The sequence below is a fragment of the Pristis pectinata genome, chromosome 12 (assembly GCF_009764475.1).
Source record: "Pristis pectinata isolate sPriPec2 chromosome 12, sPriPec2.1.pri, whole genome shotgun sequence".
Classification (NCBI taxonomy): Eukaryota; Metazoa; Chordata; class Chondrichthyes; order Rhinopristiformes; family Pristidae; genus Pristis; species Pristis pectinata.
Genome location: NC_067416.1, coordinates 50,604,722 through 50,628,328, shown reverse-complemented (window position 1 = coordinate 50,628,328; position 23,607 = coordinate 50,604,722). Strand labels below are relative to the sequence as shown.

Below are 23,607 nucleotides of genomic sequence, written 5' to 3'. Positions count from 1 at the left end.
GGTTCAAAATAATTCATCATGTTTGGAGAACGAGGGAAGTGGCGCATTGAAGGGAGATGCAACACCTGAGCTTGAACCTCATCTGGTCTGCTGGATTCTCCCTCCGCAGGCGCTGCCCGGCCCGCTGGGCTCCTCGGTTTTTGTTGCTTGTGGAGTGCGGGCGTTGATGCTGATCGAAGCTCCTGACTTCCGAGAGTCCCTGGCCACTTCTGAAACAGGCAAGCAGGCTGGTGCAAACAAGCAGGCCGGGCTCAAGCCCCAGTTCCTTCCTTGACTCTCCCCAGCAAAGCCCAACGTTCATATTTCCAGCAAAGCCCAACGTTCATATTTCCTGCAAAGCCCAAAAACATAGAACACCACAGCACAGTACAGGCCCTTCGGCCCATAATGTTGTGTCGACATTTTATCCTTGCTCTAAGATCCATCTAACCCTTCACTCCCGCATCGCCCCCCCATTTCTCTATCATTCGTGTGTCTATCTAAGAGTCTCTTAAATGTCCCCAATGTACCTGCCCCCACAACCTCTGCCAGCAGTGCGTTCCACGCACCCACCACTCTTGGTGTAAAAAGAACTTACCCCTGACATCCCCCTTATAACTTCCTCCAATCACCTTAAAATGATGTCCCTTTGTGTTGGCCATTGTCGCCCTGGGGAAAAGTCGCTGACTGTCCACTCGACCTATGCCTCTTATCATTCTTGTACACCTCTATCAAGTCACAACTTTGTGGCACTGTAGATTCCACAAGTGTGCTTAATGTATTTTGTTTATCCCTTCAATTAATGTTGGAATCTGGCCACTACCTGACAAATCCAATCATGTTATACATTTGTTCAGTAACGGTGTCATCTTTATTTTCTCTTTGTACCATTGCTCAGTTCAGCTCCACAGTTCGTCCCACACATATTGGTCACAGTGACCATTCCTTGATTAGGCAATATACTACATCTCTAACTGGGGTTTTAAGGGTTAATGTGATTACCACATTAAACAATACTAACACACTGAATCATATATATGGATATGCTAAATACAGCTTTATTATCACAATTCCTTGCTTTGTTACTGAAGTTATTAACATTGTAGGGATTACCCTAACAAAGGTTTTCTTACAGGATACAGAATCTCAATTTCCTGTTGTACAACATATAACCTTCTGCACATAACATACAAATTCCAACATTAAAACAAACAAATACAGGATGAATAACTAATTTCAAAAATATATTGACCTTAGGGGACCAGTCCTCGAAAATACCTCACCAGTGGTGCACTAAGGTCTGTCTCTTCCTTAGCTATTTGATACAATTTTCCCCATTCATAAACCATTTAACCTCCTTTCTTCACAAATCCTTGGCGATTTCACTCAGTTCTTTAGTTTCCTCAGGTTATCTTAATATTCTTAGAGTTATAGAGCAATAGAAACCTCCAGCACCATAACGAGCACCACATGTGCTCGGCTCTTCCTCTTTGTCTGCTTCGAGGGATCGCTCCAGGCCGAGCACTGTGAAACGGTGCTGGAGAAATCATTGGTGAGGTGTGCACTCTTAAAGGGTTGGGAGCATTTTAGTTAGAGTCCCTAGTAGCATCAAGCCGTGCCTGCACTGAGTCAAGGGGTGGTAGGTATCATATTGCTTTTCCTTGATTGTATGTACCTAGTCTGTTGTGTGTGTGTGTGTGTGTGTGTGTATTTTACCCCCATTGCGATTTTCCCACGCTTGCAATAAACCATGCGCGCATGTGTGTTATTCCTGTTACCATTTTCCCTTGTTTGTCTTTTGTAATTCAATCACTTCCTGCCAGACTCTGTTCGGAGTCCTTGGCCTCTGAGACCCTGAATCTGTTTCACAACAGATGGTCAGTGGAAATGTGGGGAAAATGAAATAAGAATGAGATTAATGGAGAATTAGAGTAAATGGGTGATTGACGATTGGTACAGACTTGGTGAGCCAAAGAGCTTGTTTCCATGCTACATCAACATTACACTGTGATTCATGGTGGCTGAGATGGGAAGAGGCTGGTGTGGAGCAGAAACACTAGAAGGGACAAGCTGGGCCAAATGGCCCCTTTGCAAACCACACAATGTACAGTAGAGAGACACAAAAGGGCCTGAGACAATGCGTTTAGAACAGAACTGATTTATTCATCGTGGTTCCAGAATATTAAACTCTAGCCCAGTTATAGGAGTTACCACCATCAGTAAAATAAAACAACTGTACCCAAATGACTGGGGTTTAATCCTGGGAGAAATGAGCAGCAGCAATAGCGACTGAATCCGGGTGCTCCGGTTTCATCCCATATTCCAAAGACGTACGGATTAGGAAGTTGTGGGCGTGCTATGTTGGCACCGGAAGCGTGGCGACCCTTGCGGGCTGCCCCCAGAACACTCTACGCAAAAGATGCATTTCACTGTGTGTTCCGATGTACGTACATGTGACTAATAAAGATATACAATCCAACATCTTCGGTCACTCGAGAACTTGCATTTGCTTTCAGCAGCACTGATGGTTGAATATTCAGCACATGTCATGTTTCTCCTCAGTGTGTATGCATTGGTGTTTCAGTAGGTGGGATGACCGAGTGAATCCCTTCCCACACACGGAGCAGGTGAACGGCTTCTCCCCGGTGTGAATTCGCTGGTGTGTCCGCAGGTTGGATAACTGAATGAATCTCCTCCCACACTCAGTGCAGACGAAGGGCCTCTCTCCAGTGTGAATTTGCTGGTGTGTTCTCAGGCTGGACGAACGAGTGAATCTCTTTCCACACTCGGTGCAAGTGAAGGACCTCTCCCCTTTGTGAATTTGCTGATGCGTCCGCAGGGTGGATGACTGAGTGAATCTCCTTCCACACTCAGTGCAAATGAAGGGTTTCTCTCCAGTGTGAATTCGCTGGTGTGTCCGCAGGTGGGATGAACGAGTGAATCCCTTCCCACACTCGGCGCAGGTGAAGGGCCTCTCCCCAGTGTGAATTTGCTGGTGCATCCGCAGGCTAGATGACTGAACGAATCTCTGCCCACACTCAGTGCAGGTGAATGGACTCTCTCCAGTGTGAACCCTCTGGTGTAAAAGCAGTTCAGATGACAGAGTGAATCCCTCCCCACATACAGAGCAGGTGAAGGGTCTCCCTCCAGTGTGAACCCGCTGGTGTAAAAGCAGCTCAGATGACCGGGCGAATCCCTTCCCGCAGTCGGAGCAGACGAAGGATCTCTCCCCATCGTGTATTCGCTGGTGTGTCCGCAGGTTGGACGACTGAGTGAATCTCTTTCCGCACTTAGTGCAAGTGAACGGCCTCTCCCCGGTGTGAGTTCGCTGGTGTAAAAGCAGCTCAGATGACCGAGTGAATCCCTTCCCGCATTCAGAGCAGGTGAACGGCCTCTCCCCTGTGTGAATTCGCTGGTGTAAACACAGCTCAGACGACCGAGTGAACCTCTTTCCACACTCAGAGCAGATGAAGGCCCTCTCCCCATTGTGAATTCGCTGGTGTGACTGCAGGTTGGATGACTGAGTGAATCTCTTTCCACACTCAGTGCAGGCGAAGGGCCTCTCCCCGGTGTGAATTCGCTGGTGTGTCCTCAGGCTGGATGACCGTACAAATCTCTGCCCACACTCAGTACATGTGAAGGGCCTCTCCCCTGTGTGAATTCTCTGATGTCTCCTCATGCTGGATGACCGAGCGAATCTCTGCCCGCACTCGGTGCAGGTGAACGGCCTCTCCCCGGTGTGAACCCGTTGGTGTAAGAGCAGCTCAGATGACCGAGTGAATCCCTTCCCGCACTCGGAGCAGGTGAACGGCCTCTCCCCAGTGTGAATTCGCTGGTGTAAAAGCAGCTCAGATGACCGAGTGAATCCCTTCCCACATTCAGAGCAGTTGAACGGCTTCTCCCCAGTGTGAACTCCTTGGTGTAAAAGCAGCTCAGATGACCGAGTGAATCCCTTCCCACACTCAGAACAGGTGAAGGCCTTCTCCCCAGTGTGAATTTGCTGGTGTGACTGCAGGTTGGATGACCGAGTGAATCTTTTTCCACACTCAGTGCAGGCGAAGGGCCTCTCCCCAGTGTGAATTCGCTGGTGTGTTCTCAGGCTGGATGACTGAACGAATCTCTTCCCACACTCGGTGCAGGTGAATGGCCTCTCCCCAGTGTGAATTCGCTGGTGTAAAAACAGCTCAGACGACTGAGTGAATCTCTTCCCACATTCAGAGCAGGAGAACGGCCTCTCCCCAGTGTGAACTTGCTGGTGTCTCAGCAGGCTGGACGAATTAATGAACCTCTTTCCACATTCAGAGCAGGTAAATGGCCTCTCCCCAGTGTGCATTTTCTTGTGCAAGTTCAGGCTGGATGAATGAGTAAATCCTTTCCCACACTCGGAGCAGGTGAACGGCCTCTCTCCTGTGTGAATTCGCTGGTGTACCATCAGGCTGGATGACCGAGTGAATCTCTTCCCGCATTTTGAGCAGGAGAACGGCCTCTCCTCAGTATGAACTTGCTGGTGTGCCATCAGTTTGGATGACTGAGTGAATCTCTTTCCACACTAAAGCAGATAAATGGTCTGTCCCCGGTATGAACTCATTGGTTGGATGACCGAGCGAATTCCTTTCCACATTCAGAGCAGGTGAACGTCCTCTCCCCACCGTGAATTGGCTGGTGTAGAATCAGGTACGATGGGTGAATCCTTTCCCACACTCGTTCTATCTCCAGTGAGTATGTGCTGGACTGCTCCTAGGAACCTGGATTAGTGCTGTTTCAATGAGAGCATAAAACAGTGAACTTCATTCCATACATAATGCAGAGGCACAAGTTTCTAGCTGGGATAGGGAATTGTTTCCTTTCCGAGGATCAACAACCTACACTGATATATAGCTTTTGGCAAGGAAATATTTGCCCACTCCTTCACAGATTTGAAAATATTTCTGGTTTCTCTCTGAGATGGTTCATCAAAACTTCACACGTAAGTGTTTGGTTTCTCCCTCTTTTTTTTATTCCAAAATAAACTATTCATCATAAAAAACAAACTATATACAACAATAAAACAGTGCAAACCTTTACATTCGTGTATGGATCAATCATTAGTGTTACCTTTTTATATAAAACAAAAACAGCACCGAAGCCACACCATGTGGCTCTCTGGGGTGCTACCCCAATCCCATCTTTACAATATTTAAGGGGCTTCCTCGCCTGACCCTGCCCCTCCCTCTCCAGTGGCAGAAGAACCCTAAACTGTAGTCCTTCCCCACCGAGCTCTTGCGTTGGCTGCACCCAGCTTCAGTGCGTCCCTCAGCACATCCTCCTGCAGCCTGGAATGTGTCAGTCGGCAGCATTCCCCTACGGACATCTCACAGTGCTGGGAGACCAACAATTTTCAGGCAGACCAAAGGGCGTCTTTCACCGAGTTGATGACCTCCTAGCAGCAGTTGATGTCCGTCTCTGTGTGTGTCCCCTCTTACTATGTAACTGGCTAAAGCTCTTTCCACAGTCAGTGATCTTGAACACTCATTCAGAGCATTCTATCTCCCTCCCCCCACCCACATTTAAGTGTTGGTGAACTGACAGAGCTTAACTGGTGTCACTTTGAGTTTCAGATTCCCATAAACAAATTCTCTGCTTATTCTACCCTGTAGAAGGAGTTTACAAAAGTCATCAATAGGTAAAGAACAATGATAAAATGGAGATCCACCAGTTAGCGTAACGCTTTACAGCGCTAGTGACCCGGGTTTAATTCCAGCCGCTGTCTGTAAGGAGTTTGTACATTCTCCCCGTGACTGCGTGGGTTTCTTCCCACATACCAAAGACGTACAGGTTAGGAAGTTGTGGACATGCTATGTTGGCACCGGAAATGTGCCAACACTTGCGGGCTGCCCTCAGAACACTCTATGCAAAAGATGCATTTCACTGTGTGTTTCGATGTACATGTGACTAATAAAGTTATCTGATCCTCTGTCTACTTCCACCCACCCCTCTCCCCACCTCCACCTCCTCACCCGATTTCACTTATCGCCTGACAGCTCCTGCCTCACCCCTCCCTCTCAGCTCTTTATACTGGGCCATCTCCCCACCACACACTGTCCTGATTCACGATCTCGACCCAAAACACGGACTCTCCCTCTGCCTTCATAGGTGCCCGCTAAATTCCTTCAGCAGTTTTTTTTTCCGCTTTGGTTAACAGCAGCATTTCAGACGAGATAGATTTAGTCTCTCAGGTGAGCTGTGACATTGCACTTGTTAAAACGAAGCCCAACCTCGAGGAGCAATTGAGCAGCAAACAGCATCTCACCTTCTACCTGGGCATATTCCAGTCTTCTGGACTCAACCTTGAAATCTCTAACTTTCTTTCTGTCAATACCAGAATGGGCCATTTCTGCCAGTCATCCAGTTGTGTTTTGGCTCAGTTATTCTTCTCTGTTAGTACCACCTGACCTGCCAGTTCTACTATTAGCAACTTGTAACACAGTCGACAAAGCAATAATGTGTTTCCAAATATCATGTTAATCCATTTGGTCTCAGCCTAGATGTATTCCCTTTGTTCTACCTCAGCTTCTCTCACCTTCTCTGCCACTGATAACTAACTATTTTTCCTCTCTTTTTCACTTGAAACAAGGGCCAATAGCATAGTGGTTAGCATAATGCTTTACAGTGCAAGAGACCCTGGTTCAAATCCAGCCACTGTCTGTAAGGAGTTTGTACGTTCTCCCCGCATCTGCGTGGGTTTCCTCCGGGTGCTCCGGTTTCCTCCCACATTCCAAAGACGTACAGGTTAGGAAGTTATGGGCATGCTATGTTGGTGCCGGAAGCGTGGCGACACTTGCGGGCTGCCCCCCAAAAAAATTCACTACGCAAAAGATGTATTTCACTGTGTGTTTCGGTGTACATGTGACTAATAAAGATCTTCTCTTATCTTAAAATGTTAACCCTGTTTTTCTTTCTGCAGATGCCACCTCCCCTGCTGTCTCCAGCAGTTTTGGTTTTATTACTCCCCAAAGGACACCCTGTCTCTGACCTACCCCTGTAGCCATGGTATTTATCTGGCTGCTCCAGTAGCTTCAGGTCACTGGAGACCCCTGGGAGACTGACGGTGGTGAAATCAGCGATGGTAATGCCATTGAATGCCAAGGGTAGGTAATCAGAATCTCTCAGCGGAGATGGGCATTGTGTGGCACTTTCATGGTGCAAATGTTACTTGCCACCTGTTAGTCCATGATGGAGGCGTTAGATACCATTGTGTCCGGACAGAATAGAACATGTTCTCAGTGGCAGAAGGGCCCAGAACCACAGGATGTTGAATGAAAATGATTTGCAAAAGAACCAAAAGTGACAAGGATTTTTGTTTTTTCTACAGTGTTAATTGGCATAATTTACCCAAATGGATCATGTGATCACAATATAAGAAAATATTTACTCAGTGGGAGTTAGTCTCCTTTTCGGCCTCAGAACTACCTTAATTACTTACTAAGATTTGGACGTCAGGAGGGTCTGAAGACCTTGAAGCCTGAAATAAAAAGCAAGTATGCTGGAAACACTCAGCAGGTCAAGCAGATTCTGTGGAAAGAGACCATGCCCACTGCTTCTGGCCTGTACCATGAAAAGAAACGATGCAGGTTTTCGACCCGAAACCCCAACAATTCCTTTCCTCTCACAGATGCTGCTTGACCTGCTGAATTTTTCCAGCACTGTTTGTTGCAAAGGAAACGTTCTCTTAGCTGAACCCTTTTGAGTCCCCCAAGTGTGGAAGAATGACAGATGATCTTGAAAATAGTAAGATTCTTATTAGTTTCAAGAAGATCACCTGTCATTCTTCTACACTTCAGTGAGTTGAACCCCAATCAGTTTACCTCCAACAAAACACCTTCCCTTAAATAGGGGCACTAAAACTGTTTGCAGTACACTTGATTGCTCTCACTTATGCTTTGCATAGTTGCAGTTAAGACCTCCCTACTTTTTAAACAACACCCCCCCCCCCCGAAAATAGGGCAAAAATTCCATTAGTTCCTTGTTACCTGCGGCACCAGTGTGCTTGTTGTTTTTTTTAAATATTTCTTGCACAATGTTTCTGCTACAGCTTTTTGCCATTGAAATAACAGTTATTTTGTTCTTCTTTCCAAAATGAATAATTTGACATTTCAATACTTTACACTCTACTTACCAACTGTTTGCATCTTCTGTGCAACTTGCCTTCCCGCCTATTTAGTGCCATCTGCAAATTTGGCTCCCACACTGACCCCTTTGGAAAACTACTGATCACCAGATTGGCATTCTGAAAATAACCCCTGAATCCTACTTGCTGCTTCCTGCCTGCTCGCCAATCCTCCAGTGTATGAGTTCCAACATCATGGACTCTTGAGATGTAACCTTTCATGAGGCATCTTGTCAACCACCTTCTGGAAGTCCAAATACATCTGAAGGTTCCCTTCTATTCACTCCGGCCAAGACCTCCCCTCAAAACCCTAAGAAATTCATCAGACACAATTTCTCTTTCATGCTGATGCTGTTCAATTAAAAATGATTTTTACCCCCAAACAATCAAAGGAAAGGGTCTCCAACCTGAAATATTAAATCTGTTTCTCTTTCTCACAGACGCCACCTGACCTGCTGAGTTTATCAACATTTCTGTTCTTATATGATCTCCAGCACCCGCAGTTTTGTTTTTTTTTGGTCAAAAACAGGACAAAGGCAATGTCTCTGGGAAATCCTAGTCTCACGCTTTGCTTAACAAGCCGTCCAGCTGAGAAATGAACGAAGACAGATCAAGAGCGAACAAAAGGGAAACGTTAAACCTGTGCAAGCCCATGCCACAGAGCTTGAGCGGGAACCACAGGCCTCGGGAGCAGCTCTGGCTCCACATTGCACAGCTTCAACGTTGGTTCTTTCATCTCGTCTCTGGCCACCTTGGTTAATCTGTTCGCCAGGAGAGTCCCCAGACACTGGGTGCCCTCGGACAACCCACTAGCCTCGCCCCACCAGAGAGATTCCCTTTGTTCCATCAAACCCCCCCCCCCCCCATTGCCTCTGCAGGGAAAAAAATATTCCTAACACTCCCGGTTTCGGCGAAGGGTCTGGGGAGCTGAGGCAGTCGCCCTTGTTTCCCGTCCCACCGGTGGCCTGCATCCCGATCCCGATCCCGGACCCGGACCCCCGGGGCTGATGAACCCCCCCAGCGCTGCCCCGCTCCTACCTGCTACCGGGGTCCCGCAAACATCTGGGGGGGGGCGTGGTCATGCTGGCCTGACGTCACCTCCGCCGCGGCGATTCTCGCTGCCGATTGGCTGCCACGTCAACCAGCTCCCCCCCCCTCCCTCCCAGTCTCTCGACCTCGAAGCCGTCAATCATTCTGCCCTCGGTCACCGTGGATGTGCAGTTGTCAATCCGTGCGCAGGAAGAGCCAGGGATCCATCCTTGGAGATGCAAAAGATGGTGCAGATGCCGGCGATGTGGAGCAAGGCGCGCAACATGCTGGAGGAACTCAGCGGGTCAGGCAGCGTCGATGGAGGGAAATGCACCGTCGACGTTTCGGGTCGAGAACCTTCATGAAGGGTCGACCGCCCATCTCCCGCTTACAGATGCTGCCTGAATTACCGAGTTCCTTCAGCAGTTTGTTATTCAAAGTCAAAGTCGAGTTTATTGTCAAATACACGTCCATGTGTGCACAGGTGCGATGAAAAACTTATTTGCAACAGCACCACAGGCACATAGCATCATCTAAGCAGCATTCACAAGAAATCATTAACAATTTTTACAAGAAAATAATTAGAACAAAAAAAAAGGGCATTTTAGTGTAAAGTGGTCATAGTGTTGCTAAACTCCAGTGATTAGGGTTGTGCCCTTTGGTTCAAGAACCAAATGGTTGAAGGGAAGTAGCTGTTGTTGAACCTGGTGGTGTGAGACTTAAGGCTTCTGTACCTCCTGCCCAATGGTAGCTACGAGAAGATGGCATGCCCTGGGTGGTGGGGATCTTAGGTGTTGGATGTTGCCTTCTTGAGGCAGCACCTCCTGTAATGCTACCAATGCTGGGGAGGGATGTGCCGGTGATGTATTGGGCAGAGTCCGCTACTCTCTACAGTTTCTTACGTTCCTGCGCATTTGAATTGCTGTACCAGACCATGATGCAACCAGTCAGGGAATCTTTCAACAGTACATCAGTAGAAGTTTGTTAGAGTGTTCAGTGACAAGCCAAACCTCCTTAATCTCCTATGAAACTAAGGACGCTTGTTATGGCATCTATGTGCTGGGCCCAGGACAGGTCATCCAATATGCTAACACCCAGGAATTTAAAGCTGCTGACTCTCTCCACCATCGATCCCCCAGTGTAGGCTGGTGCATGTTCACCCCCCTTCCCCTTCCTGAAGTTCACAATCAGCTCTTTAGTTTTGCTGACATTAAGCGAGAGATTGTAGTTGTGGCACCATTCAACCAGGTGTCCTATCTGGCTCCTGTACACTGACTCATCACCACCTGTGATTCATCCAACAACAGTGGTGTCGTCGGTGAGTTTGTATTGGAGATTTGAGCTGTGCTTAGCCACATGGTCATGTGTGTATCAAGAGTAAAACAGGGGACTAAGCACACATCCTTGAGGTGTACCTGTGTTGATGACCAGCGAAGTGGAGATGTTGTTACCAATTTTCACTGACTGTCTGCCGATGAGCAAGTCGAGGATCCAGTTGCAGAGGGAGGCACAGATGCCCAGGTCTTGAAGCTTGATAGTTAGTTTGGATGGGATGATTGTGTTGAACGCTGAGCTGTAGTCGATGAACAGCAGCCTGACATATGAGTTCCTGCTTCCAGATAGTCCAGAGCAGAGTGAAGAGCCAGAGAAATTGTTTCTGCTGTTGACCTCTTGTGGCAGGAGGCAATTTGGAGCAGATCCAGTTCACCTCTGAGGTAGGAGTTGATTTGTGCCAGAACTAACCTCTTGAAGGACTTCATTACGGTTGGTGTAAACTCTACCGGATGGTAGTCATTGAGGCAGTTCACCGTGCTCTTCTTGGGCAGAGGTACAAAAGATGCCTTTTTGAAGCAGGTAGGAACCTCAGACTGCAGAAGCGAGAGGTTGAATATGTCCATAAATACTCCAGTCATTCGGTCCGCACAGATCTTTAGTATTCGGCCAGGTACGCTGTCTGGACCAGATGTCTTTTTGTGGGTTCGCCCTCTTGAAGGATGCCAGGACGTTGGGCTCAGAGACTGAGATTACAGGGTCATCTGGAGATGTGGAGGCTCGTGCGAGTGTGTCATAGTTCTCACTATCAAAGCGTGGATAAAGGGCATTGAGCTCATCCAGGAGGGATGGGTCGTTGTCACTTATGCTACCCGATCTCGCCTTGTAGGAATTTATATTGGGCAACCCCTGCCACAGCTGTCAAGTGTCCATCTGTGATTCCAGTTTAGTCCAAAATTGCCTCTCTGCACTCACAATAGCCTTCCAGAGGTTGTACCTGGATTTCTTATACAATTCTGGATCGCCAGCCCTGAACGCCACAGATCTAGCCCTCAGCAGATTACGAATCCACTGGTTCATCCAGGGCTTCTGGTTGGGGAAGAATGTTTTTTGCCCCTAATTTCCGTTATCCAGTTACAAGGGAGGCGCCTACCTGCTGCCCATCCAGACGAGATGAATCCCATGACTCTGACACCATCTGTTCTCTCCAGCCCTGTCAGTTCATTAGCATTTCAAAGGGTCTTGACCCGAAATGTCGACTGTCCATTTCCCTCTGTGGATGCTGCCTGACCCCGCTGGGATCCTCCAGCATCCTGTGTGATGCTCCGGATTCCAGCATCTGCAGTCTCTTGTGTCTGCAGAAATGACCTGCCTCATCCTATAAGCAAGATGGTGCCGGAGCGTAGCGACTCGTTGCAAGCTGCTCTCTACAGATCTACTCATTACCCTTACTACAATCGTTCTACACTTTTAAATTTAAACTCTATGTCACCAACTATTGTTTTTGCCTGTACTACATCAATGCACTCTGTACTAACTCAATGTAACTGCACTGTGTAATGAATTGACCTGTACGATCGGTATGCAAGACAAGTTTTTCACTGTACCTCGGTACAAGTGACAATAATAAACCAATACCAATACCAGACCAATGCTGGGAGTGTCTGATGGGTTGGGTGGCATTCGTTGCAAGTGGGGACAGGGTTGGAGTTTTGGGCCAATAACCTTTTATGAAGGGGGTGTCGTTGACTCTGGTTCCCTCCATAGGTGCTGCCTGACCTGCTGAGTTCCTCCAGAGATCTATCCTTGTTGCTTCTCTGTTTCTGATTTATAAACCCTAGGTGATCTCCTCAGGAGACCCGGTATCAGTGTCCACCCGTCCACTGATGAAACAGCTCCACTGACCAAAGTCTCTGGACCACTCCTATGTCCCGGATATGGCACTCTGTTTAGCCAACACCCAACCCACAAGTGAACCATGTGAAGACTGAGGTTGTTGTCTTTGAACCCTGCCACAAGTTCAGCTCCTTGTCCCCCATTCCTAGGAGATTGTCTGACGCTGGGCCAGATAGTTTGTAGCCTTGATGCTGTATCTGGCAGGGACCTGAGTTTTTAATCTATGCCCACATTTTGTCTCCGTCTCTCTTCTACTGGACAGACACATGTTAAATAATCGCTAATCAACGGACCTGAATGTGGTCAGCAGCACTATTCTTGCCATAGTATCACTAACCTGTAAGATCAGACTATATGTCTGACCCAGCTACTTCTGTGCCTTTGGATCTTCCACATAAGGACAGCTTGGCCAACTTTCATGATTCCCTGCTCCTTGTTCTGAGGAGCTGCTTGGCCACATATCCTAGTGAGCAAAGCCTGGGCCTTCCCCTGGGCCTATTCCCTCCCCCCCTCCCCCCCCCCACTCCTTCCAGGGGATGCCCACACGGTGCATGACACTCACCAACTTTCATCGATGTACCATAGAAAGCATCCTATCCGGATGCATCACGGCTTGGTATGGCAACTGCTCTGCCCAGGACCGCAAGAAACTGCAGAGAGTTGTGGACACAGCCCAGGGTGTCACGGAAACCAGTCTCCCCTCCTTGGACTCTGTCTTTACCTCTCGCTGCCTTGGTGAAGCAGCCAGCATAATCAAAGGCCCCACCCACCCGGGTCATTCTCTCTTCTCTCCCATCGGGTAGAAGATACAGGAGCCTGAGGGCACGTACCACCAGGCTCAAGGACAGCTACTACCCCACTGTGATAAGACTATTGAACGGTTCCCTTATACGATGACCTCATGATCTACCTTGTTGTGACCTTGCACCTTATTGCACTGCACTTTCTCTGTAGCTGTGACGCTTTACTCTGTACTGTTACTGTTTTTACCCGCACTACATCAATATACTCTCTATTAACTCAATGTAACTGCACTGTGTAATGAATTGACCTGTACGATCAGTATGCAAGACAAGTTTTTCACTGTACCTCAGTACAGGTGACAATAATAAACCAATCCCAATACCAGAAGCAGGAGCAGGAAACACACAATTAGATGCAAAGTGGATTCAGGGATCAGGAGCGGGCATTGTGTGTAGCCAAGCTCAGGAACTGGAGGAGCAGAGCCGAGAGGTTGAGAGGAGACCTGACAGAAGTTTATAAGAGAGGCATAGATAGGGTAGACAGCCAGTATCTTATTTCCCAGCGTCAAAATATCTGATACAAGAGGTCATGCATTTAAGGTGAGAGGGGGTAAGTTCAAAAAGGATGGTGGGTGGGGGGTGGGGACAGGTATTTGGCACAGAGAGTTGTGGGCGCCTGGAACGCACTGCCAGGGATGATAGTGGAGGCAAATACGATAAAGGTGTTTCAGAGGCTCGTAGATAGGCACATGAATGTGCAGAGAAAGGAAGGATATGGACCTTGTGTAAGCAGAAAGGACTAGTTTAATTAGTTCGGTACTCCATTGTGTGTGTGTGTGTGTGTGTGTGTGTGTGTGTGTGTGTGTGTGTGTGTGTGTGTGTGTGTGTGTGTGTGTGTGTGTGTGTGTGTGTGTGTGTGTGTGTGTGTGTGAGTGAGCGAGCCCAGACCGGGCAATAACCGATTCAGGAATTGCAGGTGGACGCTCGACAGCTGTGGCAGGGCTTGCACAATATAACTTCCTACAAGGCGAGATCAGGTGGTAATGACCCATTGCTCCCGGATGAGTTCAATGCCCTTTATCCACGCTTTGATAGTGAGAACTATGACACATGCTCACGGGCCCCAACATCTCCAGATGACCCTGTAACCTCAGTCTCTGAGGCCGATGTCTGGGCATCCTTCAAGAGGGTGAATCCACAAAAGGTGTCTGGTCCAGACAGCATACCTGGCCAAGTACTGAAGATCTGTGTGGACCAACTGGCTGGAGTATTTACGGACATATTCAACCTCTCGCTTCTGCAGTCTGAGGTTCCCATCTGCTTCAAAAAGGCATCTATTGTACCGATGCCCAACAGGAGCTTGGTGATCTGTCTCAATGACTACTGTCCGGTATCACTTACATCGACGGTAATGAAGTGCTTCGAGAGGTTGGTTATGGCGTGGATCAACCCCTGCCTGAGAGGTGACCTGGATCCGCTCCAGTTTGTCTACAGCCACAGCAGGTCAACAGCATATTCGATTTCTCTGGCTCTTCACTCTGCTCTGGACAACAGGAATTTGTATGTCTGCAGCCCAACGTTCAACACAATCATCCCATCCAAACTCATCATCAAGCTGCAAGAACTGGGGCTCTGCACCTCCCTCTGCAACAGGATCCTTGACTTCCTCATCGGCCAACCTCAGTCAGTGAGGATTGGTAACAACATCTCCTCCTCACTGACCACCAGCACAGCTGCACCTCAAGTCTGCGTGCTGAGTCCCCTGATCTACATACCCGATTGTGTGGCTAAGCACAGCTCCCATGCCATCTTCAAATTCACTGATGACACTATTATTGTTGGATGAATCACAGGTGGTGACGAGTCAGCTTACTGGAGCGAAATAGGACACTTGGTTAAGTGGTGCCACAATGACAACCTCTCGCTCAATGTCAGCAAAACTAAAGAGCTGATTGTGGACTTCAAGAAGGGGAAGGAGGGTGAACATCTGCCAGTCTACATTGGGGGATCGGTGGTGGAGAGAGCCAGCAGCTTTAAATTCCTGGGCACTAATGTATCAGATGATTTGTCCTGGGCCCAGCACGTAGATGCAATCATAGGGAAGACTCAGGAGGTTCAGCTTGTCACCGAACACTCTACCAAACTTCTGCAGACGTACTGTTGAAAATATCTTGACTGGTTGCATCATGGTCTGGTACAGTAATTCCAATGTACAGGAACGTAAGAAGCTGCAAAGAGTCATGGACATTACAGGCACATCCCTCCCCACCATCGGGAGTATCTACAGGAGGCGTTGCCTCAAGAAGGCAACATCCATCATCAAAGATCCCCACCATCCGGGACATGCCACTTTCTCACAGTTCCCATCGGGCAGGAGGTACAGAAGCCTGAAGTCCCTCACCACCAGGTTCGGGAACAGCTACTTCCCTTCAGCTATTCAGTTCTTGAACCAACCGGTACAACCTAATCAGTAGAGTTTAGAAACACTGTGACCACTTAGCAGTAAAATGGACTTTGTTTTCTTTTGTTCTAATTGTGTTCTTCCTTGTAAAAATTGTGTATAATTTATGTTTATATTTTTCTTGTGAATGGTGCTTATCTGATGTTATGTGCCTGTGATGCTGCTGCAAGTAAGTTTTTCATTGCACCTGTGTGCACATGGACTTGTGCAGATGACAATAAACTCGACTTTGACTTTGAATATCCCCACTTATGTGTGAGCCTCAATACCATGCAGCAGAGCCTGGTCTCCAGTTGCTTTGACTCGGCCAGCTCCATCATGGGCACAATCCTCCCCACCATCGAGGACATCTTCAAGAGGCGGTGCCTCAAGAAGGCAGCATCCATCATTAAGGACCCTCACCACCCGGGACATGCCCTCTTCATGTTACTGCCATCAGGGAGGAGGTACAGGAGCCTGAAGACTTTTCCTGATTCAGTGATTCAGGAAAAGCTTCTTCCCCTCCGATCAAGACCTTATCCAGATGCCACTGGATCAAGACCTTACTCTGTGAAACGTGTGGTAGCTGGTGGACAATGGCTGAGCCCCTCCCTCGGTCCCCACCCCCCCACACCCCTCCCCATTCTTATTCCCTTCTGGTTTCTGACTCAGTTCCACTGAGCAAATGTTTGACTCACTCTACAATCAGAGCAGGTTTCTCCCTTTCTCAATGCCTGTGTTCCCCAGACCTTCATGGGTCACCGTGTTATATCCCTTAATAGTGCAAAGAGCTTGGTCTAAACAGTTAAAGGTGAATGAAGCTCACCTTTAACTGGTTAAGGTGAAAGGGGAGTGGAAAGAGATTCAATTGTCACTTTCTAATGTGATTTGAACAGATAACTGAGGTCAGTAAATCATAGGGCTATGGAGAAAGAGCTGAGAATGAGACTGACAGGATGGTTCATGCAGAGAATTGGTGCCGGCTTAGTGACGTCCTCCTGCACAGTAACGATTCAGTGATTCACCCCCTCCAGCCTGTTCCTCCATTTAATGGCATCAAGGCCGATCTGTGACCCAACTCCAAATGCCCACCCTTGGCAACTCACGGCTCGTGATGGTTAAGTATCCAACATATGTACTTTCCCCTCACTGTGAATTTGGGCGGACTGGTGGGACTGGGAAGGGGTCACGGCAGGCAGGTTAACTGAAGTTTTGTTGGCTACTCAAGGTCTCACTCTGGCGATAGAGAAGGCCCAGGACACACAGAATCAGGTTTATTATCACTGACATATGTCGTGACACTTGTTGTTTTGCGGCAGCAGCACTGTACAAGACGGAAAAATTACTCTTGTTACAAAAATAAATAAATAGGGCAAAAGAGGAATAACGAGGTCGTGTTCATGGACCGTTCAGAAATCTGATGGCGAATGGGAAGAATCTGTTCCTGAAACGTTGAGTGTGGGTCTTCAGGCTCCTGTACCTCCTCCCTGATGGTAGTAACAAGAAGAGGGCATGTCCCAGGTGGTGAGGGTCCTTAGTGATGGGTGCCACCTTCCTGAGGCACTGCCCCTTGAAGATGTCCTCGACGGCGGGGAGGGTTGTGCCCATGATGGAGTCGGCTGAGTCTACACCCTCTGCAGCCTTTTTTGATCCTGTGCATTGGAGCTTCCATACCAGGTGGTGATGCAACCAGTCAGAATGCTCTCCACCATATACCTGTAGAAATTTGCAAGAGTCTTTGCTGACATGCAAAATCTCCTCAAGCTCCTAATGAAGTAGAGCCACTGGCGTGCCTTCTTCGTGATTGCATCAATGTGTTGGGCCCAGGATAGATCCTCTTTGAGATATTGACACCCAGGAACTTGAAGCTGCTCACCCTTCCCACCACTGACCCCTCAATGAGGACTGGTGTGTGTTCCCCCGACTTCCCCTTCCTGAAGTCCACAATCAATCCCTTGGTCTTGCTGACATTGTGCGAGGTTGTTGTAGCGACACCACTCAACCAGCTGATCTACCTCACTCCTGTATGCCGCCTCATCGCCATCTGAGATTCTGCCAACAACGGTGGTGTCATCTGCAAATTTATAGATGGCGTTTGAGCTGTGCTTAGCCACACAGTCATGACTGTAGAGAGAGTAGATCAGTGGGCTAAGCTCGCATCCTTGGGGTTCGCCTGTGTTGATTGTCAGCGAGGAGGAGATGTTATTCCTGATCCATACTGACTGTGGTCTCATAAGGAAATTGAGGATCCAGTTGCAGAGGGAGGTACAAAGGCCGGGGTTTTGAAGCTTGTTGATTATTACTGAGGGGATGATGATGCTGAACGCCGAGCTGTAATCGATAAACAGCAGCCTGATGTATGTTTTGCTGTTGTCTAGGTGCTCCAAAGCAGAGCTGAGAGCCAGTGAGATTGCATGTGCTGTAGGCCTGTTGTGGCAGCAGGCAAATTGCAATGGATCCAGGTCCTTGTTCAGACAGCAGTTAATTCCAGCCATAACCAACCTCCCAAAGCACTTCATCACCGTAGATGTGAGTGCTGCCAGGTGGTAGTCATTGAGGCAGTTCACCCTGCTCTTCCAGGGCACCGGTATGATTGCTGCCTTTTTGAAGCAGGTGGGAACCTCCGACTGCAGCAGTGAGAGGTTGAAGATGTCCTTGAACACTCCAGCCGGTTGGTTGGCGCAAATTTTCAGTACCCTGCCGGGTACACCACAGGGGCAGATGCTGCCCGACCCGCTGAGTTCTTTGAGCAGATTGTTTGTTGCTTCGGTTTTGTAACAGTTTTTTAAATTGAGAATCTGCTCCCTCAAATAGGCACAAGTCACTGACATTATTTCACATAGAACGTAGAACAGGACAGCACAGGAACAGGACCTTTCGCCTATGCTGTGTCCTGAACATGATGCCAAATTAAACTAAATCTCTTCTGCCTGCACATGATCCACATCCCTCCTTTCTCTGCAAGATACATGTGTCTATCTCAAAGCCTCTTGAACACCACAATCATATTTGCTTCCACAACCACCCCGGCACCCTGTTCCAGGCACCCGCCACCTTCTGTGTAAAAAAACTTGCACAAAATATCTCCTTTAAACTTTTCCCCTCTAACCTTAACAGTATGTGCTCTAGTATCTGATGTTTCTACTCTGGGAACAGATTCTGACTGTCCACCCCGTCTACGTCTCTCATAATTTTATAAACTTCAGTTAGTTCTCTCTTCAACCTCTGATGCTCCAGAGAAAACAACCCATTTGTCCCGCCTCTTCTTATAGCTCATACCCTCTAATCCAGGCATCTTCCTGGTAAACCTCTTCTGTACCCTTTCCAAAGCCTCCGCATCCTTCCTGTAATGCGGTGGCCAGAATTGCACGCAGTACTCCAAGTGTGGCCTAACCAAAGTTTTATAAAGCTGCAACATGACTTCCTTATTCTTATCCTCATTTGCCACAACCAATGAAGGCTAGCATGCCATACACCTTCTTTACCACCCTATCTACTTGCATGGCCACTTTCAGGGAATTATTGACTTGGACTCAGTACATCATTGCCGTTAAAGGTTCTGCCATTAACTGTATACTGTTCCCCTATATTTGATCTCCCTGTTGTGTGAAATTGTTCTCTTAACTGTCTTAAGGATCAAGGACTCTGGACTCGAGCTTTGTAGACCAAAAATAGTTTAATCACAAAGGCAAACACAGGACAGAATGGATGGGAACAGACACACGCTCACTCACGGACAGGATACCGTGAACACGAGAGGGAAAGTGCAACTGGGGTAAGGTACACTCACACACAACACACAAGCACACAATAACAATGTACAGCTTCAGGATATAACACTTTAATGCCTGTCCCACACTAGCATTGGCCCTTAACGCTCCCTGAGTCTGAGTGAAATGCTCCCTGACCATGTAGTGATGCACTCTTACCAATGATCTCTGCAGCATTGTCTCACTACTCCTGGGGCCATCGAAAGAGGAAGGTTTAGCGGAAGCAGTCCTTTTTATGGTGCTAGGAGGCTGGGTGGAGCCTCACTGTTGTGATTTAAATGAGCCAATGGTGTGGGAGTCAAAGACAAAGGTTCCTGCCACAGCCAATAGTTAGACAGGTTCAGATGCAAAAGGTATTCTCACACCTGAGGGGTGGGTGGAGCCGCACCTTGATTGACAGTAGTATCACTTCCAATCAGAGGAGCAATGCTGTCCTCTGGTCAGCGGGGCTCAGTGTCGTTACTGTCATGTGACAGCCATGTGGATTTCTCACAACACTCCCAAAGTGCAACACCTCACCCTTGTCCAAATTAAACACCATCTGCCATTTCTCCTCCCATATCTGTAACTGATCTATCTCCTGCTGTATCCTTTAACAACCTTCAATGTCCACAACACCAATCTTTGTGTCGTCTAACCCATCCATCTATACTTTCATCCAAGTCATTTATATATCACAAACAACAGAGGTCTGAACACTGATACCTGCAGAACACCACTGGTAATGGACCTCCAGCCGGACTAACACCCTCCCATCACTACCCCATCTTCTATGGACAAGCCAATTCTGAATCCAAACTACCAATTCACTGTGGATCCCATGTATCTTAATCTGTAAGATATTGAAGAACTAAGCAGAACTGGGCGTGCATGGTAGTGCAGCGGTTAGCGTAACACTATTACAGCGCCAGAGACCCAGGTTCAATTCCGGCCGCTGTCTGTGAGGAGTTTGTACGCTCTCCCCGTGTTTCTGCCTTGGGTTTCCTCCGGGTTCTCCAGTTTCCTCCCACATTCCAAAGACGTATGGGTTAGGAAGTTGTGGGCATGCTAAGTTAGCGCTGGAAGCTTGGTGACACTTGTGGGAAAGATGCAAAAGATGCAGTTCACTGTGTGTTTCGATGTACATGTGACTAATAAAGATACCTTAATCTAGTTTAATCTTAATTTCCAGACTGGGTGAATATTTAGTCCTTGGTCAACGCCACAATAAAGATGGAATTAAAAACGGAAAGCTCTGCAAACATTCAAGTTAGACAGTCCTTTCCCGTTCCAATGAAGAGGTTTGGACCTGAATCCTTGAATCTATTTTAAACTACGCAAGTGTTCGTAACATTTTCCCGTGATCTTTTTTTCAGATTTCCGTGCTGTTTTTATGAAGCTCGTTGTCTGTCAATCGGTTACGAAGCTGCCGGTGTAACTCCTGCGGCCAGAATTCATGGCGTCTGTCGTTACCCAGAAGCGCCAACGCCGCAGAAAGCGCCCTATCCGTGTTGTGGGAGACGGGACGGCAGGCGCTGGAGACCGGAAGCGGTCCCTGGAGAGCGAGGGGCCCGGGGGGAAGAGGCGGCAACACAGCGGGTGAAGGTTCGTCTGCAAGCCGGGGGAGTGGCCGTGAGGTCGGCGGCAGGTAGGAGCCGAGGGCCACGGGTTCGGTCACTACCCAGGTCAAGTCTGGGTAACATCACCAGGCTGGGAGAGGATCGGTGTGCCTTCGAGAAACACCGCGGGCCACTGCACTGGGAACAGCCTGAACCCTACAACCCTCCCACTCCCCCCGTCCCTCTCCCTCCTCCCCCTCCCTCCTCCCTCCCTCCTCTCCCTCCTCCCTCCTCCCCCTCCCTCCTCCCTCCTCCCTCTCCCCCTCCTCTCCCTCCTCCCCCTCCCTCCTCCCCCTCCCTCCTCCCTCTCCCCCTCCCTCCTCCCTCTCCCACTCCCCCCGTCCCTCTCCCTCCTCCCCCTCCCTCCTCCCTCCCTCCTCCCTCCCTCCTCCCTCCCTCTCCCTCCCTCCTCTCCCTCCCTCCCCCTCCCGCCTCCCCTCCCCCCTCCCCTCCCCCCTCCCCCTCCCTCCTCCCCCTCTCTCCCCCCTCTCCCTCCTCCCCCCTCTCCCTCCTCCCCCCTCTCCCTCCTCCCCCCTCTCCCTCCTCCCCCCTCTCCCTCTCCCTCCTCCCTCCTCTCCCCCCTCTCCCCCCTCTCCCCCCTCTCCTCCCTCTCCCTCCCCCCTCCCTCCCCCCTCCCTCCCCCCTCCTTCCGCCCCCCCCCCCGGGACTTTTCCTGCTTTAATGAACACAGGAATAAAGTATTTGTGGAAGGAGGAACAGAGTTAAGGTTTCAGGTCGACGAATTCTCATGAGAACTGAGAAAGTGAGACACCAAAGGAAGGTGCAGGAGGGGTCGCTGGGACAAAGGGGATGTCTCTGACAGGGGAGGGGTCAGGGTTGTGGTGGTGATCCCAGTCACAGAGGGATGCCCCTTGTCATTTATCCCTCCCTCCCCACTCTCTCTGCATCTCAATGCTAACTTGTTTGGTCGTTGTCCCACTTCTGATGTTGGGCCTTCAACCTGAAACCCTAACTCTCTCCACAGATGCCGCCTGACCCGCTGAGTATGAACAGCATTTCCTGACTTCATTGTGGCATCTGCGGGTCGTTGAAGTCCCCAGTGGCTCGGTCCTGGCTCCCGTGCTCAGGGTTCACTGCGACTCCTGTTAGCACAGCGGTTCTAGGAGCGCTGGGGACTGCGACTACGTCCACAGCCACTAATCCCTCTGCAGTAAGTGCTCTGTCACTGACCCACAGGCTCCAAATACAGACTGGCAAATTGAGATCTGGCTGAGTCCCCAGACCCTGCTAACATCCCAGTCCTGGTTGGGACTGTGACTGAAAGTCAAGGATCAACTCCCTGTGAATAAAAAACCTCTGATTTTTGTTCATATGAACCACATTACATCAGTTAACTAAATATATAAAATAAATGGGTTTTTCCTGGTGTCATTTCTGGTTCAACTCTAAACCACCTTCGTTCCATGTCCTCTGGCTCTTAGCCCTTCTGTCAATGGCAAACTGGTCTCCACATCAATTCCGTCTCCACTCTTAATGATACTTAACTCCTTATTTGGATTTCCCCTTCACCTCCTCTGTTCCGAGACAAACTCCTCCAGTCTGTTCACAAACCCAAAATTCCCTTTCACCTCTGGAGTCATTTTGGGATTCGGGGGTTGCATTTCCCAACTCCACGTCTACCTCAGAGAGATGAGTACAGAGACTTGTGCAAGGCGTCACCTCCAACTCTGCAGCAGTCTCCCGGCACTGCGCTGAAGAACTGGGCTTGAGGTTTGTGCTTGTCCCTGGAGTCGAAATCAAAGCCCCAACCTTCCGACAGAAGCGAGAGTGCAATCAACCAAGTCACATCTCACCATTACAGTTATCTCTTAGAGTCATAGAGTACTACAGCACAGAAACAGGCCCTTTGGCCCATCCAGTCCATGCCGCCCGATCTTCTGTGATTCTACCTGTTATCCCATCTACCTGCACTTGGACCATATCCCTCCAAAACCCTCCCATCCACGTCCCTATCCAAACTGCTCTTGAATGTTACATTTGAACGCACATCCACCAACTCTACTGGCAGCTCATTCCACACTCGTATCACCCTCTCAGTGGAGAAGTTTCCCCTCAGATTCCCCTTAAATAGTTCACCTTTCACTCTAAACCAATGTCCTCTAGTTCTAGTCTCACCCAACCTGAGGGGAAAAAGCCTGCATGCATTCACCCTATCTATACCCCTCATCATTTTGTATACCTCTGTAAGATCTCCCCTCATTCTCCTGAGCTCCAGGGAATAAAGTCCTGACCTATTCAACCTTTCCCTATAACTCAGGTCCTCAAGTCCCGGCAACATCCATGTAAATTTTTTCTGCATTCTTTCAAGCTTATTGCTGCCCTCCCTGTAGGTGGGTGACCAGAACTGCACGCAATCTTCTCCGCCTATTGGTGACTTTTGGAAACTGCTTTACAAAAGCAGAAAATTTATGTTCAGGAATCTCAAATCCAGAACCTTCTCGGCAGTATCTTATCAGTTCATCAGCACCTGCATGTGACTGACCTTTGAACGTGGAACAGGGGATGATTGTCAGTCTTGTTTCAGGGAAACGACCGGGAAGGCGGTGAGACTCGTGGCTCTGAATGAGAGTGTTCACGACCACCAACTCTGCCAGACCAACAGCAAGAGGAGACGCCTGCCCGTCACAGCAGAGAGAAACCAAACGTGTTGTTTGTGTGTGTGTGTGTGGGGTGAGCCTTTGATGAATTGACCTGTCGAGAAACCTCAGGAATT

At 48.8% G+C, this 23,607-nt stretch overlaps 2 protein-coding genes across 3 annotated transcripts in view; one reads left to right on the top strand and one right to left on the bottom strand.

Moving 5' to 3' along the window:
• Positions 1 to 23,607, top strand: part of LOC127576403 (zinc finger protein 850-like) — an 84,859-nt gene that overhangs the window by 21,837 nt on the left and 39,415 nt on the right. The window contains exons 5-6 of the mRNA XM_052026914.1: positions 20,631 to 20,902; positions 21,962 to 22,044. Coding sequence (XP_051882874.1) covers positions 20,631 to 20,902; positions 21,962 to 22,044 — 355 coding nt within the window. The remainder of the gene's footprint in view (positions 1 to 20,630; positions 20,903 to 21,961; positions 22,045 to 23,607) is intronic.
• LOC127576543 (gastrula zinc finger protein XlCGF57.1-like) lies at positions 1,901 to 9,210 on the bottom strand. 2 transcript variants are annotated; one of them, XM_052027063.1, is made up of 2 exons: positions 9,164 to 9,210; positions 1,901 to 4,735 (listed from the first exon to the last, which is right to left on the bottom strand). In XM_052027063.1, the coding sequence occupies exon 2, from the start codon at positions 4,493 to 4,495 to the stop codon at positions 2,516 to 2,518; it is 1,980 nt and encodes a 659-aa protein (XP_051883023.1). In that variant the 5' UTR covers positions 4,496 to 4,735; positions 9,164 to 9,210; the 3' UTR covers positions 1,901 to 2,515. The 2 variants fall into 2 exon arrangements, with proteins under 2 accessions (XP_051883023.1, XP_051883024.1); XM_052027064.1 differs by lacking the exon at positions 9,164 to 9,210 and adding an exon at positions 8,135 to 8,339.